The 16,695-nt window shown below is 39.4% G+C and overlaps 1 protein-coding gene across 5 annotated transcripts in view; it reads right to left on the bottom strand.

Annotated features, from left to right (window-relative positions):
• The window catches only part of ARHGAP10 (Rho GTPase activating protein 10), a 331,140-nt gene that overhangs the window by 47,580 nt on the left and 266,865 nt on the right, over nt 1-16,695 (bottom strand). For all 5 annotated transcript variants that reach the window (XR_004350045.1, XM_032632923.1, XM_032632924.1 and 2 more), the window contains one exon: nt 6,249-6,399. Coding sequence is in view for 4 of the 5 variants with exons in the window: in XM_032632923.1 (XP_032488814.1) it covers nt 6,249-6,399 (151 nt within the window). In the remaining variant the exon portion in view is untranslated. The remainder of the gene's footprint in view (nt 1-6,248; nt 6,400-16,695) is intronic.

Consider the following 16,695-nt stretch of genomic DNA (forward strand, 5'->3'; position numbering starts at 1 on the left):
AATCAGAGATCAAAGATGGGAAGTAAGAACCAGAGAAATACAAAGAATCATAAGAAACTACTACAGACAATTACAAGCTAACAAGTTGGACAACCTAGAAGAAGTGCATCAATTTCTAGAAACACACAACTGAATCATGAAGAAATAGAAAATCTGAATAGACCAATTACTAGTAAGGAGGTTGAAACAGTAATCCAAAAATCTCCCAACAAACAAAAGCCCAGGCAGATGGCTTCACTGGTGAATTCTACAAAACACTCAAAGATTTAATACCTATTCTTCTCAAACTCTTCCAAAAAAACTGAAGAGGAGAGAAATCTTCCAAACACATTTTATGAAGCCAGCATTACCCTGATGCCAAAACCAAACAAGAACACCACAAAAAAAATTACAAGCCAATATCCTTGATGAACATAGATGAAAAAAATCCTCAACAAAATATTAGTAAACAAAATCCAGTGATACATTAAATACATTAAGAGGATCTTACATCATGATCAAGTGGGATTTATTCCAGGGATGTAAGATTGGTTCAACATCCATAAATCAATCAACGTGATACATCACATCAACAAAATTAAGGATAAAATCCATATGATCATCTCAACAGATGCCAAAAAAGCATTTCACAAAATTCAAAACTCTCAACAAAGTTGGTATAGAGGGCATGTACCTTTACCTAATTGAGGCCATATATGACAAACCCACAGCTAACATCATATCCTAACAGTGAAAAGCTAAAAGCTTGTCCTATAAGATCAGGAAAAAGACAAGGATGCCCACTCTCACCTTACTTTTATTCAACATAGTACTGAAAGTCCTAGCCACAACAATTAGGTAAGAAAAAGAAATAAAAGACATCCAAACCAGAAAGGAAGAAGTAAAACTGTCACTACCCACAGAGGACATGATACCATACAGAGAAAACCCTAAAGCCTCCAGCAAAAAAAAAGTTAGAATAAATGAATTCATTAGAGTTGCAGGATACAAAATCAATATACAGAAATCTGTGGCATTTATATACACTAATAGCAAACTACCATAAACAGAAACTAAGAAAACAATCCCATTTACAATTGCAACAAAAAGAACGAAATACCTGGAAATCAATTTAACCAAGGAGATGAAAGACCTGTATACTGAAAATTATAAGGCACTGGAAAGAAACTGAAGAAAACACAAATATATGGAAAGATATTCCATGCTCATGGATTAGAAGAATTTATATTGCCAAAATATCCGTGCTCTCTACAGATTCAATGAAATCCCTAACAAAATGCCAATGGCATATTTCACAGAAGCAGAACAAATGACTCTAAAAATTGTATGGAACCACAGAAGACCCCAAATGGCCAAAACAATCTTGAGAAAGAACAACAAAGCTGGAGGTATTACACTCCTTGTCTTGCAACTATACTACAAAGCTACAGTAATCTAAACAGTGTGGTACTGGAACAAAAACAGACATACAGATCAACAGAACAGAGTGAGAGTCCAGAAATAAACCTTCACATACATGGACAATTAAATTATGACAAAGGAGTAAATAACATACAATGGAGAAATGACAGTCTCTTCAATAAACAGCATCGGGAAAACTGGACAGCAATATGCAAAAGAATGAAACTAGACCACTATCTTACACCACACACAAAAATCAACTCAAAGTGGATTAAACATTTTAATGTAAGAGTTGAAACCATAAAATTCCTAGAAGAAAACAGAGGTGGTAACATCACTGACATTGGTCTTGGCTACGTTTTTGTGGATCTGACTTCAAAGGCAAGGGAAACAAAAGGAAAAATAAACAAATGAGACTACATCAAACTAAAAGCTTCTGCACAGCGAAGGAAACGATCAACCAAATGAAAAGGTAACCTACTGAATGGGAGATGATATTAGCAAATCACATATCCAATAAGGCATTAATATCTAAAAATATCAAAATACATAAAGAACTCATACAACTTAACAACAAAAGCAAAAATAAATAAATAAAACAACCCAACTGAAAAATGGTCAGAGGATGTGAACAGATGTTTTCCAAAAGAACACAGAGAGATGGCCAAAAGACTCATGAAAAGGTGTTCAATATCATCCATTGTTAGGAAAATGCAAATCAAAACCACAATGAGCTATCACCTCATACCTGTTAGAATGGCTATTAACAAAGACAATAAAATAACAAATGCTGGAGAGGATGTGGAGAAAAGGGAACCCTAGTACACCGTTTCTGGAAATGTAACTTGGTGCAGCCACTAGGGAAAACAGTATGGAGGTTCCTCAAAGAGTTAAGAAGAGAACTACCATATGACCCAGCTATTCCTCTTCTGGGTATTTATCCAAAGAACACAAAAACATTAATTCAAAAAGACACATGCACCCCAATTTTCATTGCAGCATTATTTACAATAGTCAAGATATGGAAACGTTAAGTGTCCATCAATAGATGAATATATATATATATATATGTGTACCATACATATTGCATATGTATGTATGCAACTCAGCCATGACAAAGAATGAAATCTTGATATTTGTGACAGCACAGATGGACATTGGAGGTATTCTGCTATATGAAGGATGTCAGAGAGAGAAAGACAAACACCATATGATTTCACTCACATCCGAAATCTTAAACAAATGAACAAAACAAAACAAACACATAGATACAGAGAACAGATTAGTGGTTACCAGAGAGGAAGAGGGTTGGGGAGTGGATGAAAGGGGTAAACGGAGTCAAGTGTATGGTGATGGATGATAACTAGACCTCTGGTGGTGATCACTGTGTAGTGTACACAGATGTCAAATTATAATGCTGTACACCTGAAATTTATATAATTAAAAAAAGAGGTAGGAAGGACATAAATTTGGAGTGGGCAGGTATAAACAAAAACAAAACAAACACTAAAATTTTTTAGAGTTACTTTACTACCACTTCTAAGGAAATTAAAAACACAAAGATAACCTGTGGACGAAATAAAAGGAAGCCTTTGATTTTTTCATCTTCTTTTTAGCACTTAGCAGCCTACCTCATATTTTGCTATTTCCCAACAACTGACGTAGCCAAATCTACTCAGCTTTGAGGTTTGTGAGACTATAAATGCTATATGAAAATGAACGATATGGCTTCTACAAAATAATAAAAAGAATTTCAGAAAAAATTTAACAGCTGCTCTATTTAAAGGAAATCTAGCTAGATAATATATCCCTTTCAGTTCATCTTAATCATCAACAGAGATCTTTAAGCAAGTAACTAGAATTCTAAAGTCTTCTGCAAATAACAAGTTTAATGCCATTAAATCACATGTTAAAAAGGAAAATAAATGAGCATTGCGTATGGCTAAATGTGCCATTGCCAATTAAAGCCTTTGTTAAAGTAAAGATACCAAGTGTCTTTAATTAAACTTGGGGGGCGGGGTTGAAAAACGATGTCTAACAGCGGAGGGTGTCTCTCCTATTTCACACCAGCTAAGCTAGGATTCTCCCCTTCTAGGTCTATCCTACTTCAGCTCATGCTAACAGGCTTGCTGACTGCTAATAACGACTTTCTGATCTGCCTAATGCTGAACTGAAACCAATTCTGAGTGTTTTCCAGGGTTGCCTGTTGGGTCCATCGCATGGTTTCATACCTTACTCAATGCAGAAGAAATAACATACCACAAAACCACTTCACTCAAATACCAAATCTGTGACCAAATCATACAGCTGAGGAAACTCTCCAGTCATTCACACTAGTTCCTTGAATCTTGGCAAATAATCTACCTAAATTTAAACAAAAATAATTTGTCCTGGATTTTATTAAGTCAAATTTAACTTGTACTGCAGTGAATAAATGGGGGGAGGGTAAAGGTGGAAACACACTTGCATTTAAACCTTCTATCGGACTCATAATAAACTAAAAAATTTGGAAAAATCATCAACCAAAGTTGGCTAATAATGCATACCTTAACCAAAACTAGATAAACATGGGAAGTGACTCAACTACCATCAATAAGAAAAAATACATAAAAAGCTTAAACTTTTGAAAATTTCAAAGAGAGTTGACAATTAGATGACTCGGGCTACTGAAAAACATTTAAGTCTTGGTGATAAGAAGAGATTTTTTTTTTTTTTGAAAGGGTAGAGCTTTCAATGTGCTAAGTAATTATCAACAACATAGCCTTTTAATATCCTTTCCCTGTATGCTTCCTTTCTAAAGCATTTTCACCACCTCTTCATTTATTTATTTTTTTAGAATATGCAAAACATGGATCCCACTTTGTTCCCCCTGAAATAATTCTTTTTCACACAACTTGAGTTTCACTAAAGCTTAGCTACAAATAATAGGTTGGGGAGGGGAGAGGATAAATAACAGGTTTTAATTGCTTTATCTTATGACCTGTAAGATAAAACAAAATCACTCCATGACCAAAATCATGGGCTTTTCTGATTCTAACAACTTCCAGAAAAATCAAAGGCTGCAATCCAGAAGGATCAATGTAAAGTTATAAAAGACAAAATGTACAATAAGACATCATATAGATGGTGAACGTAAAAACAGACTATAGGAATGAAATATTTGTCCATCTTCTTTTTTCCCTTATAATTAAAGAGCTTTACAGAATTTATATATGGCCTAAAAATTAGGAAAGCTACGATGGTACACCATTTTGAGTATTTCCATAAAAGATGTGCTAAATACCACTTCAGCAGCTTCTTACCCATTAATAATAATCATTCAGCAACCCAATGATCAAAAAATCAGTAAACTATGTACACATGACTGGATATTCTGATTCAATTCCTAAAAATACCCCCCAAAGCAGATGTGATTCCCTCTTTGGTCATTTCCTTTATGAAACAGAGTCAATTCAGTTTTGCTCAAGGGCTGATGAGCCCAAGTAGGTATTGTTTTACATCGCCTTGATTTTGTTCCCCTCCTACTTTCCAACATTTGCCTCGTTCACTAATTTTTTAACACTTCCACCAGAGGACAAGTGATATATAAGACAAGGCTCAATTCAAACCAGTCAGCTTTACTCCTTATTAACAACTCTGTTGAGAGAGTGAACACGAGAAAGGAGACAGAGAATAAGAAGTTGGCTGGGCTCAGAAGCTGAAACTAAGGGCTAAAAGGAAGCTCTGAAAGTACAGGTTGACTTTAATAAATCACGCCCTTTCTCTAGAAAAGGAGGATCTGATTTTAAAACTAACGTGTGTGCATGTGTATGTGTGTGTGTGTGTGTGTGTGTGTGTGTGTGTAATATATAAGTGTACACACACACACACACACACACACACACACTACAGGAGGCATTCTGAGTCCTCGTGTACAGATCCCCTGAGAGTTAGTTAAAGACAGGTGTCACCTGCTTGCATGGGTCTTTGGATATTAGCTATGTGACATTTCATTATACAGCTGCTTATGATGGAGGTATTGTATGTTTCTATCTTCATTTCCTCCTTCCCTTTGACAATCACCTCACACCTCCAAACCAATAAAACCTTGGTAGTTTCGATCTTATTCTCCACGCCAATAACTACGTGATTACAAATCAGCAACTGGGGTCTCGCTATGGCTCACAGCCTTGTTCTGTAGGGATCAGTGTTTAAAATTCCAATTTCTAGGCTCCGGTAAAAACGAGGCAATCTGGCAATACTGAGACAAGGTGGCCACATGACAACAGAGAGTTGGAACGGGGTGGCTTGGATGGAAAGTAAGGACTTCCACTGGTCAGAGTCCCACTGCAGCTCGGTCCACTCAGCCTAGCCCCTGACCGTGGTCAATTTGCCACCCCACCACAGGATGAGACACCTGCCTTACAAGAAAGTCAGAAAACCGGACGGTGCAGAAGCACAGACCCCAGCGCCACAGGGACCCGTGCCTTTGATCTCGATGCATTTAACATCAGACTCCAATCTGCTCCTCTCATGAAAGTTCTACTTTCATTTTAGTTCCTCTTCCATTTGTCTCGGGGTTATGTAACCTCACAGGAGGTCACACAAGTCTCCCCAAAAAGAAATTTTAGCTGTCTTTTCAAAGTAAAAAAAGAAACGTGAATCACAAAGACAAACACAAAACTGAAATGTGCATTCTCTCCCTGACAAGGAAAGATTTACCCCCCCTGTTAATCTCAAAAATCATAATCTTGAGGGGAAAACAAGTTAAAATCCAAAGGATGGAAAACAATGGCCCGCCCTGGGGTCATAGGCTTTGCCATATTCTCAACAGACTATCAAGAAGAAACATGTAATTAACATCTTACCATCTTCCAGTTCAATACAAAGATTATATACAGCCACGGGTCTCTTAGTCCTCTGGCCCTGTCTCTTCGATTGCCTTGGTGGAGCATTTGGGGGTGATGCTGACAGGGTGACTGGCTCAGGCAGTGTGGTATCAGGCAGGGTCCTAAAAATCTGCCATCAAAACATGAAGGATATTAATTGTTTTCCATGAACAGAAACCTGGGTTTTCCAACAGTATACCAGTACCGAACAACATTTGGAGTTCATCCAAAAGGGACTGTTGGAGCCAAAAATCCATGCCTTCAAATTCTGGGTATTAAGTCATAAGTCTTTATTTTTTAACAGAGATTTCAAAATAAAATTTCTCATTAAAATTAAGTAAAAGCAGCATCAAATCATTATATTTCAAAACAGATTCATGCCCAAACTAAACAAGTATAACTATCTTCACCAGATGTAGACAATACCACAGCTCTTCATCCACAAAGGAAGTAATCAGGATAAAACATTACAAACAAATATCCCGTTCAATTTCACAGTTATATCTGTGCCAAAATGCTAGTCTCAATTTTTTTTTCAAACTACATAAACAGAAACATACCACCGCAAATATTTTTTACACATTTAAAAATAGCCTGTGCTTTACGAAATTACCTTTTGGATTCCCATGCACATTTTTCAGAAAATGCTCTGTAGATTTCACCAATTTGTTTAATACCTTCCAACTTCTCTTAAATATTTCCCCTCCATTTATGAAACCTAGAGTGTCAGCACCTTGATTATCTACAGTGTCATTCATCTATCAGCAATAACAACATTAATTAAAATGTGCTGTTTCTTTGCTTAGCAATTTTTTTTTTCTCTTGAGAAAAGCAAACTGTGCCATAAAGGGAAGCATATCATACAGAGGTGATTCACAATAAAAATCTGCATAGCTGCCAAGACCTGAGTTCAGAAGCTTCCTGTCCCCAATAACACTGGAGTCCCTTCAGCCCTCAATGAAGTCATAACATAAAATATTTAGACATCACCCTGACACTCTATCTCCAGAGGGCTGATGTTCTAAAGGTAGATGCTCGAAGAAAGCCAGCTAGCATTAAACAAACCGTAAATATGAAACTCACAATAAAAGGCACTGTGTGAAAGCCCCACTGTTACAAGGAGATTATTATTTATATACTTGAATAAAAACATGACCTGTGTATATGAGTGAGCGTATCGCATATATGTATCACATTTAATAGCTAACAAACGTGTCAGAATTATATTCACGGTCTAAAAGTTCTCACCTAAAAACAATTGTACACCAACAGAAATAAACAATTTCAACAGAGCATTTGCTTTATAAGTACCATACTGCCCCCTCATGTGTAAACTGAATAAAAAATGGTTTAAATTACTGTGGACAAATATTTGCTAGTGAAAAGTTAGTTTTGTGCTCCAACTGGTAACCTGCTAATACCATATTTCCACAGACTTTGTGCTCCAATAGGGCAGTCTGGAAACAGCAAACTACTCATCTGCCCAAAATCTTCTGCTGTCCCTACTAGAGAATGGACCTGAGGACACAGGGAGGGGAAAGGGGAAGCTGGGACGAAGTGAGAGAGTGGCATGACATATATATGTTACCAAATGTAAAATAGCTAGCTAGTGGGAAGCAGCCAGATAGCACGGGGAGATCAGCTCGGTGCTCTGTGACCACCTAGAGGGGTGGGATAGGGAGGGTGGGAGGGAGACGCAAGAGGGAGGAGATAGGGGGATATATGTCTATGTATGGCTGATTCACTTTGTTATACAGCAGAAACGAATACACCATTGTAAAGCAATTACACTTCAATAAAGGTGTTAAAAAAAAATCCTCTGCTGTCCAGACTATCATCCACATCTGGACTTACTGCCATCTCTCATTGTTCAAATTAAGGAAGGTTGTGAAGTAGAGGGAACAGGAGAGAAGTTAGGTTGTGAAGAGGATGACAATGGTGAAGGAGAGAAGAAAAGGTGGGAAAACTTGATCCCATCAAAAGACATTAGCACCTGTGTGTGACCAACACTGGGAATAGCTCATTGACTTATGTTCGATCTTTATAAACATGGCACATGGCTCTGGAATGGTACTCGAATAGGAAACCAAACAACACAGAGCCAATATATCCAAAGTATAAATAAACAGTGGAAAGGTTATATCCCAAGAACCGGCACTGGACAGCTGATAACCTTCCGAGCAGCCCTTCCTGGAAGATCACACTGACTGGAATGCTGACAATGCTGACAATGGTTTCCCCTCCCTGCCCCACTCTCCTCCACCACCACACAGAGTGAAGGTGAGGGTAGTAAGGTGTGAGAGCAGCCCGGGTCTGCAGAGCCAGAATACCAAGCAAACCGGGACCCAAGAGTGTGACTCCAGTGTTCCTGGGGGGCTGATCTGAGACATCCCAGAGCTGGGCCTCCAGAAGTCTCCAGAAGACTTATGACACCGTTCAGTTTCCATCAGAGTATCTAGGAGACTACTATTGAGCCATCAAAAAGAAGAAAGTCCTGCTACATGCAACAGCATGCATGCACCTTCAACCTCAGTGAAATAAGTCAGACAGAGAAGGACGACACTTTATGATGTCACTTATATGTGGAATCTTAAAAAAGAAAAAAAAAAAAAAAACTCATAGAAACAAAGAACAGACTGCAGATTGGTGGTTACCAGAGGCAGCTCTGGGGATGGATGAAGGTGGCCAAAAGGTACAAACTTCTTCCAGTTATATGATAAATAGGTTCTGGGGATGTAACATCCAGCATGGTGAACACAGTTACCAGCACTATATTATATACTTGAAAGTTGCTAAGAGAATACATCTTAAAACTTCTCATCACAAGAAAAAAAAAAATTTGTAACTATGTGAGGTGATGATGGATGGTAACTAAATTTATTGCGGTAATTTTTCACAATATATACCCATATCAAATCATTATGTTGTACACCTTCAACTAATACAATGTTATACGTCAATTATATCTCAATAAGACTGGAGGGGGGAGAATATCTAGGAATGGGGACTGGGCTTGGAGGGGGTCGTTTTGTTTTTCTGTGGTTTGTATTTTAAAGCTCCCCAGGTGATTCTTTTGTATAGTCAAGGCTGAGAAATACCCATTAGGCAGTCATTCCACAGCATTCTGTACTTGTCTTGGATGGACCAAAATCTAAATTGAAACACCAGAAAAATTAGTTTTAAAAAAATGGCACTGGGGCTTCCCTGGTGGCGCAGTGGTTGAGAGTCCACCTGCCAATGCAGGGGACACGGGTTCGTGCCCCGGTCCGGGAAGATCCCACATGCCGCGGAGCGGCTGGGCCCGTGAGCCATGGCCGCTGAGCCTGCGCGTCCAGAGCCTGTGCTCCGCAACGAGAGAGGCCACGACAGTGAGAGGCCCGCGTACCACAAAAAAAAAAAAAAAAAAAAAAAAAGTGGCACTGGACATATGCAATCAATTCCTTGGATCTTCCCAAGTCCTAATCAGGCATGAAATGTTTCAAAGCTTCTAAAGACCAACGATTCCCTCAAAAAATTCTATGTGTATTAGCATTTCAAAGAGCTAACCTATCATCAAATTAGGTGGTTCCAAAGAACAGATGCTAACTTGAAAAGGTACTATCCTGGCTTTTAAGTCTTCCCAGCTATGGAGGCTTAGACATATTATTAAAAGAGTGTATCTCATCTTCTCATTTATATAGTGAGAGCCATAATACTTATGTCTCAAGTTATTACCGGGATTAAATGAGACATTCATAAAGTATTTGGTACAGCACTTGGTACATAGTAACCAGAAGTAAATGGTAGCTATTCTATTTGTAAATATATCACATCCAGTAAATAGTGATAATAAAAATGGATGCAGACCCTTATTACTCTACTAAACCACTGTTTTGAGAGGTCATTAATTTCTTGAGGTCTTGAATTCCTCAAATTCAGCGTTTAGTTAATCAAAAGTGTTTGTGGAAAAACTCACCAAGAAATGGACTAAAGGGAAGCAATAAACAGAGGCTCTTGTCAAAATTCCAAAGTCACCTAGAATCACACAGTTGTTTTGTGTATTTACTTCCGCATTTCAGCACTGAAATTTGAGATTTAAATTACTTTCTCTATCATTCATTACTTAATAAACACCTACTAGGTGGTAGGCTTTCTCTAAAGCACTTCAATATCCTCAAGAACCTTTGAGGTACGTATTGCTCTTCACAGTTTAAAATAATAAAAGCTCAAAGATTAAACAATCAGCCCAAGTCTCCACAGTTTGAAGATGGCACAGTTGGTATCTTAACTCTCAACTCTGATTCCAAAGCCCCTGCTGCCAGTTGAAAAAACAAACAAAATTTAATTCTTAGGGGAAAAATCATCAATTATACTGTTCCGTATCTGTTTAGAAAGAGTAAACCTGGAGATTATAGACTCACCATCATTGTGCTATGTTCTTCTAGATGTTTCAAGAATGCATTACCTTTTATATGCATTTAACCTTGTCTGCCAATGCATCAACCTCAGTTCTCAATTCTCTTTTTTTAAAGCTATTGATACAAAGCTATGCTCTCATGGTTCTCTCTGAAACATCAGAAATGATTTTAAAAGATACTCTTTTTAAATTCAGAAGAGGAGGAAACAGTAAATTATTTACTTTAAAATTGTGTCTTCTTTCTTGGCAATCTGATTCTAGAAGTTAAAAGTTAGCTGATCGGGCTTCCCTGGTGGCGCAGTGGTTGAGAGTCCGCCTGCTGATGCAGGGGACACGGGTTCATGCCCCGGTCTGGGAAGATCCCACATGCCTCGGAGCGGCTGGGCCCGTGAGCCATGGCCGCTGAGCCTGCGCGTCCGGAGCCTGTGCTCCGCAACAGGAGAGGCCACAACAGTGAGAGGCCCGCGTACAGCAAAAAAAAAAAAAAAAAAAAAAAAAAAAAAAAAAAAAAAAGTTAGCTGATCTTGTTCTGTGTAGCCAATGTGTGTCTTCTTTAAATATAACACTGATTTTCCAATTCTAGAACCATGGCATGGATGCAAATTCCCCTACCGCCCAGGTCTCTTTCCAAAATTGTGTGACTCTCCTAACTTTCCTACATCATGTCACCTTTGTTCTGGGGCAAAAGATGAAATTATCTTAAGGAATAGATCAAGTCTACTCAAAACTTATTTTTTTCAGGGTAGAAAATTTCTTCACTTCACCTACGTATTTACAACATAAGAAAAACTCAAACCAGACAATCCAATGACAAAAAACAAAACTCCACACGTAGGTGTCAGGTAAGGAAGCGCTTATTCAGGTCCCTGAAGAGTGCCAGCACAAACAAAGTCTGGCACTATTGCTCAGAGTCACAGATTCCTTACACACAACAACTGGATGTTTATGTCCACGGGACGCAGCCATACATATAAACACCTCCCCAAGTCCTTCCATCGCGCTCTGCTACCAGGGGCCAGGTGTGGAAATGACCGGTCCACCTCTGCTGGAAATACTTTGCAGAGAATAGGAAACAAGAATGGGCTCTGCAAATTTCACTTTAGTACCCACCTCAAACCTACAGCATTTGGTTCAGCTGAATTAATAAATACTATGGGTAAAGGAAATGAAGGGGAATGAGGTCATTCTTTTCTAAAAAGCTGTTTCTCCAGAAGAGTTCAGTGGTGTTTCTTGTGATAAGAAGATTACTAATATGTTTGTATATTCCTGTCATCTTGAACAATGACAGTTGCAACTATTGGGTACTTGCACTATGGCTGACATTATGCCAAGTACTTGACTTACAAAGATTTGAACCCAGATTTCCTGATTCCAGCGTGCATGTCTTGGTCATCATGCCCGCCTGCCTCCGATATTACACACTCGTATTAAGCCCCATTCATATTATGTCCTCTTTGGTGATGTCATATCTCTCATAACTACGTGACCCATAACAGAGGTACAGCCAGAAGACAGTTGGAAATTAATGCATACTCCCCTTAGTAAACCTTTAACATGGAAAGAAGGGAAAAATAAAATTTCCAATCTCTTTCTAAAATACATCACGATATTGCTGTACACCTGAAACTAACTCAACATTGTAAATCAACTATATTCCAATAAAGTTAAAAAATTTTTTAAATTAAAAATACAACAAACTAAGGAATACAACAAAAAGGATGCAGACTCACAGACACAGAGAACAAACTAGTGGTTACCAGTGGGGAGAGGGAAGGGGAGAAGGACAATCCACGGGTAGAGGATTAAGAGGTACAAACTATTGGGTATAAAATGAGCTACAAAGATATGCTGTACTACACGGGGAATATAGCCAGTATTTTGTAATAACTGTAAATGTAGGGTCACCTTTAAAAATTGAATAAAAAATTTTTTTTTCAAATTTAATAAAATTACATGACCTTAAAAGATAAAATAAAACACATAAATACAAAATGGCCAAATATTTCTTTCAGCTTCAGAGTCTCTAGTGTGTTTAGACAAATACTCGTTACCTTGGGGCTGTACCTTAAGTTGCCTCCAAGGTAGCCTGAACCATCCATCTACAGCATAACTTCAGAGTTTAGCTATGGTGGGAACAGTCCACTGAAAGCTCTGAAACCTTTCCAGCTGTCTGTCCTTGAATCAGCACTACCCCGTGACTAAATATGGGTATTTTATAGAAAACTTTAACTAGAATTAATAATAGCGACTGACAGTGAGACAACAGTTGGGTTCAGGCTAGACGCTGGAAATAGTCTAAGGCTTCATGTTTGTTCTGGTTCATCCAAACTCAGAATCTCAGAGCTGAAAAGGCTCCTAGTTATAATTTCAGCCACCCCTGTATTTCACAGGGGAACAAACTGAGGCCCTGTGGCTAAAGATTCGCTCATATTCACACCACCACTAGCGGCAGACCCAGGCTTTGTTCCCAGACCAAGGCCTCAATGTCCACTGCTATCTCCCATCTTGCTGGCACCAGTCCTTTCTCTCCAACAGACTGTCCTCTATGCATGTACTTCCTCATCGGAGGAGGTTTTTGCTCAGTGGCTGAAATTCCTCTAAGTGCTCTCACATGCATTATCGGACACAAGCCTCAACACACAGAGCTGTGAGGCTGACACAGGAGCATGTTACAGGGTCTTGTTCGGAGCCCTGCTGACGCCCGTCAGCATGAAACCATTTCCATTACATCACAGGGGAGAGGGAGAAGGGCAGCCAGGAAGAATGAGAGGGGGGAAGTGGGCAGGAGAGACAGCCAGCCCAATGGGCATCCATCCCACAGGCTCCGGCTTGACAGCGGCCCTGACTTACCATGAGTTTTTTTTTTTTTTTTTTAATTTATTTTTGGCTGCGTTGGGTCTTTGTCGCTGCGTGCGGGCTTTCCCTAGTTGCGGCGAGGGGTGGCTACTTTTTGTTGTGGTGTGAGGGCTTCTCATTGCAGTGGCTTCTCTTGCTGTGGATCATGGGCTCTAGAGCGCAGGCTCAGTAGTTGTGGCACACGGGCTTAGTTGCTCCGTGGCATGTGGGATCTTCCCAGACCAGGGATCGGACCTGGGTCCCCTGCATTGGCAGGTGGATTCTTAACCACTGCGCCACCAGGGAAGCCCGCCATGAGCTTTTTGAAGAACAACTTCAATTTTGGTTTACAACCGAAAGAAAAAAAAAAGAAACCAAATTTGGTTTACAACCAATTTATCAATTGGTAGAGTTCCTGTTTTTCTTTTTCTAAGTTTCCAACTTTAATTTCTGGAGACATTTTCCGACCCCTTCCCAAGTCCTAATGGGATATACATAGTGATTTCTGCAGTTCTCTATGCACTAAATAGAGGAATACATAACTGACTTTGGGTCTTGACTTCAAGCTTTCTGTAAATGATAACCTTTATCAATAAGACTTTATAAAATGGAATGTACCTCAGAACTACCCACCCCAAACCATGGGCATTTTCAGTGACATAAACTGTGGATACAGCATCAGTGCCCTGGTCTTCCTAATGTTCAACAAAGACCAAAAGCGGTAATAATAACAGTAATAGTAATAATAACTTTGATAACATACCGGAACCAAGTGGTATTAAAGAAATTCACATATGCTCATGGAGTAACTTTCTCCCCAATCAGTTCATGAGGTGAACCTCTCCTAATTAAGCCAAAGTTGCATCACTCTTACATTCATGGTGCAAACACATATTCCCAGTTACAAAATGTTGTTTTTTGGTTTACAAACCTTTAAAAACACTCCAGTGCGGTTTTTATCAATTTGTACCTGCAAGCATTTGGGAAACGCAAGCATACACTTTCTGAAGTCAGAAGAAAACACTTTCCTAAACACAGCTGTAACCTGACTTTCGTAACACAAATGTCTACAAATATTCTTAACTGAATGAAGAGCCAGTGCTTAGCTAGAATTTTTTCCCCCGATCAATGTGTCCTTCACTCACACACAAACAAAAAGTTGACACTTCTGCGATAGAAATCTAGAATAATATTAAAGAAACATACTCCATGTCAACGATACGGCACACTCCATACATGACATTCCTCTGTTTTTCTTTTCCTCCTCTTTCAAATTTAGGTGTACAACTTCTTCCGAAGTTCTTTTTTTTCTCTCTTTGCCGCCCTTCGTCTGCCTTAGAAACATGTGGTCCTAACGGCCGCACAGAGGACCAGAACACAGGAGGCCTAGCATCTGCAGTCCCCAAAGGCCTGGGGGTCCGCAAAAAGAGGCCTCCCCCAGCCAGGGCTAGCTCTGGCCATGACAAAAGCAGGACTCTCCCTCAATGTTCCTTGTGAATCTTTAAACTGAATATGAGTAAACACATTTAAAACTGACTCATCATCTTATGAAATTTTCAAGGTAAATGACATTTTTTTCCTTTGGCATATAAGCCATGACCCCTAGTTATTTGGGTAGGCAGGAATGACCATTTCCCTGGAAAGAAAAATAAGCCCTGGACCTATTAATTCTACAAAAGGAAATGTGTGAATTTTGATCAGTGAAGAAAACATCTCCTGAAGACATGTATATGATTATATTTATCAGAATCATCTGAAATCTTTTTCCAAGTACGTACGCCCCCAGGCATGGCCTACATATTTAAGAGAGAACGCAACACGGTTTCTGTTTTTTTTTTTTCTCCCATTTTAGCGATCAGAAAAATGAAATGTCTAAAGCAAAACCATGTTTTGAAGGTGGTCAATGGAGGGACTTTATGAGAAGCTGCATGGGGAGGGGTGGACTATGGTTTCAACCTTCATATTTAATCACTGCTCCTAAAATTTATGGGGCTAGTTTGGTTTTCATTTTTTAATAATAAATTTCTTTCAAATTATAATTTATCCATGTTACAAAAGTGATAACATATTACATTCCTTGCAGAAATCCTGATAAACACCAAAAAAAAAAACTCTTTAAAGATGAAAAACACCCATCATCCCACACACAGAGACATTTCAGTTGAAATGTTGATGACTATTTATCAGAGTTTTTTCTTCCCGTGCAACATCTGTCTCATTTTAAAGAAGTCAATCCATCAGGGTAACTGTATCTGGGGTCCAGGTTCCTAGAATTTACCAGCATGCAGTCCCTAGTTACACGTGAGAGGTGACCTCTGCTATATGCATCTGTTAGGAATAAGCTTTGGGCAGGATTCGATTTCTGAATGCATTAGGACTCAGCTAGATTTTACCCCCCAATTGAAACGTTTCTAATTAGGAGTTTAGAAGATAGTCGTGCATAATTTTAAGAACATTCCAAACAGCCCAATGTTTAGATAGACCGTCATGCCTGCCAACTCAAGGTTATGTGAAGGTCACACATACTGAGGGCCGCCAGCAGCCTTTCCTTCAGTGTGTACGATTTCTTTTCGTAAGTCTTAAATATGATGAAAGCATCAACTATACCGAGTTCCTGCACCTTACAAGGAACATCTCAAAAGGTTAATGCTTAGATTCTCGGATTCCATCTCAGTTTGGAACTCGCTCACCCTCCGTCATTTGCAGCTGTGTTTGAAATGCCAAAAAAGGAAGATTTCCCTCAACTGATCACACTTCGCCTAGGACCAGCTTTGACAACAAAGGCTTCCAGTCATGATGAAAAGTGCAATGATGCATTAAGTGTATTCCTTTAATTGGAAGGACAGAGAACAGTCAGGATAAAACAACCAGAGAGGGCTTCCCTGGTGGCGCAGTGGTTGAGAGTCCGCCTGCCGATGCAGGGGACACGGATTCGTGCCCCGTTCCGGGAAGACCCCACGTGCCGCGGAGCGGCTGGGCCCGTGAGCCACGGCTGCTGAGCCTGCGCGTCCGGAGCCTGTGCTCCGCAACGGGAGAGGCCACAACAGTGAGGGGCCTGCGTACCGCAAACAAAACAAAACAAAACAAAACAAAAACCACTGGCCACTGGTGATTGATTCAACCCCCAGCCCCTCTTCGCTCCCCCCAAATCCGGGGGTGGGAATGAACATTCCAATCCTTTATTCATGGTTGATT

Source organism: Phocoena sinus, chromosome 5, assembly GCF_008692025.1.
Source record: "Phocoena sinus isolate mPhoSin1 chromosome 5, mPhoSin1.pri, whole genome shotgun sequence".
Lineage (NCBI taxonomy): Eukaryota > Metazoa > Chordata > Mammalia > Artiodactyla > Phocoenidae > Phocoena > Phocoena sinus.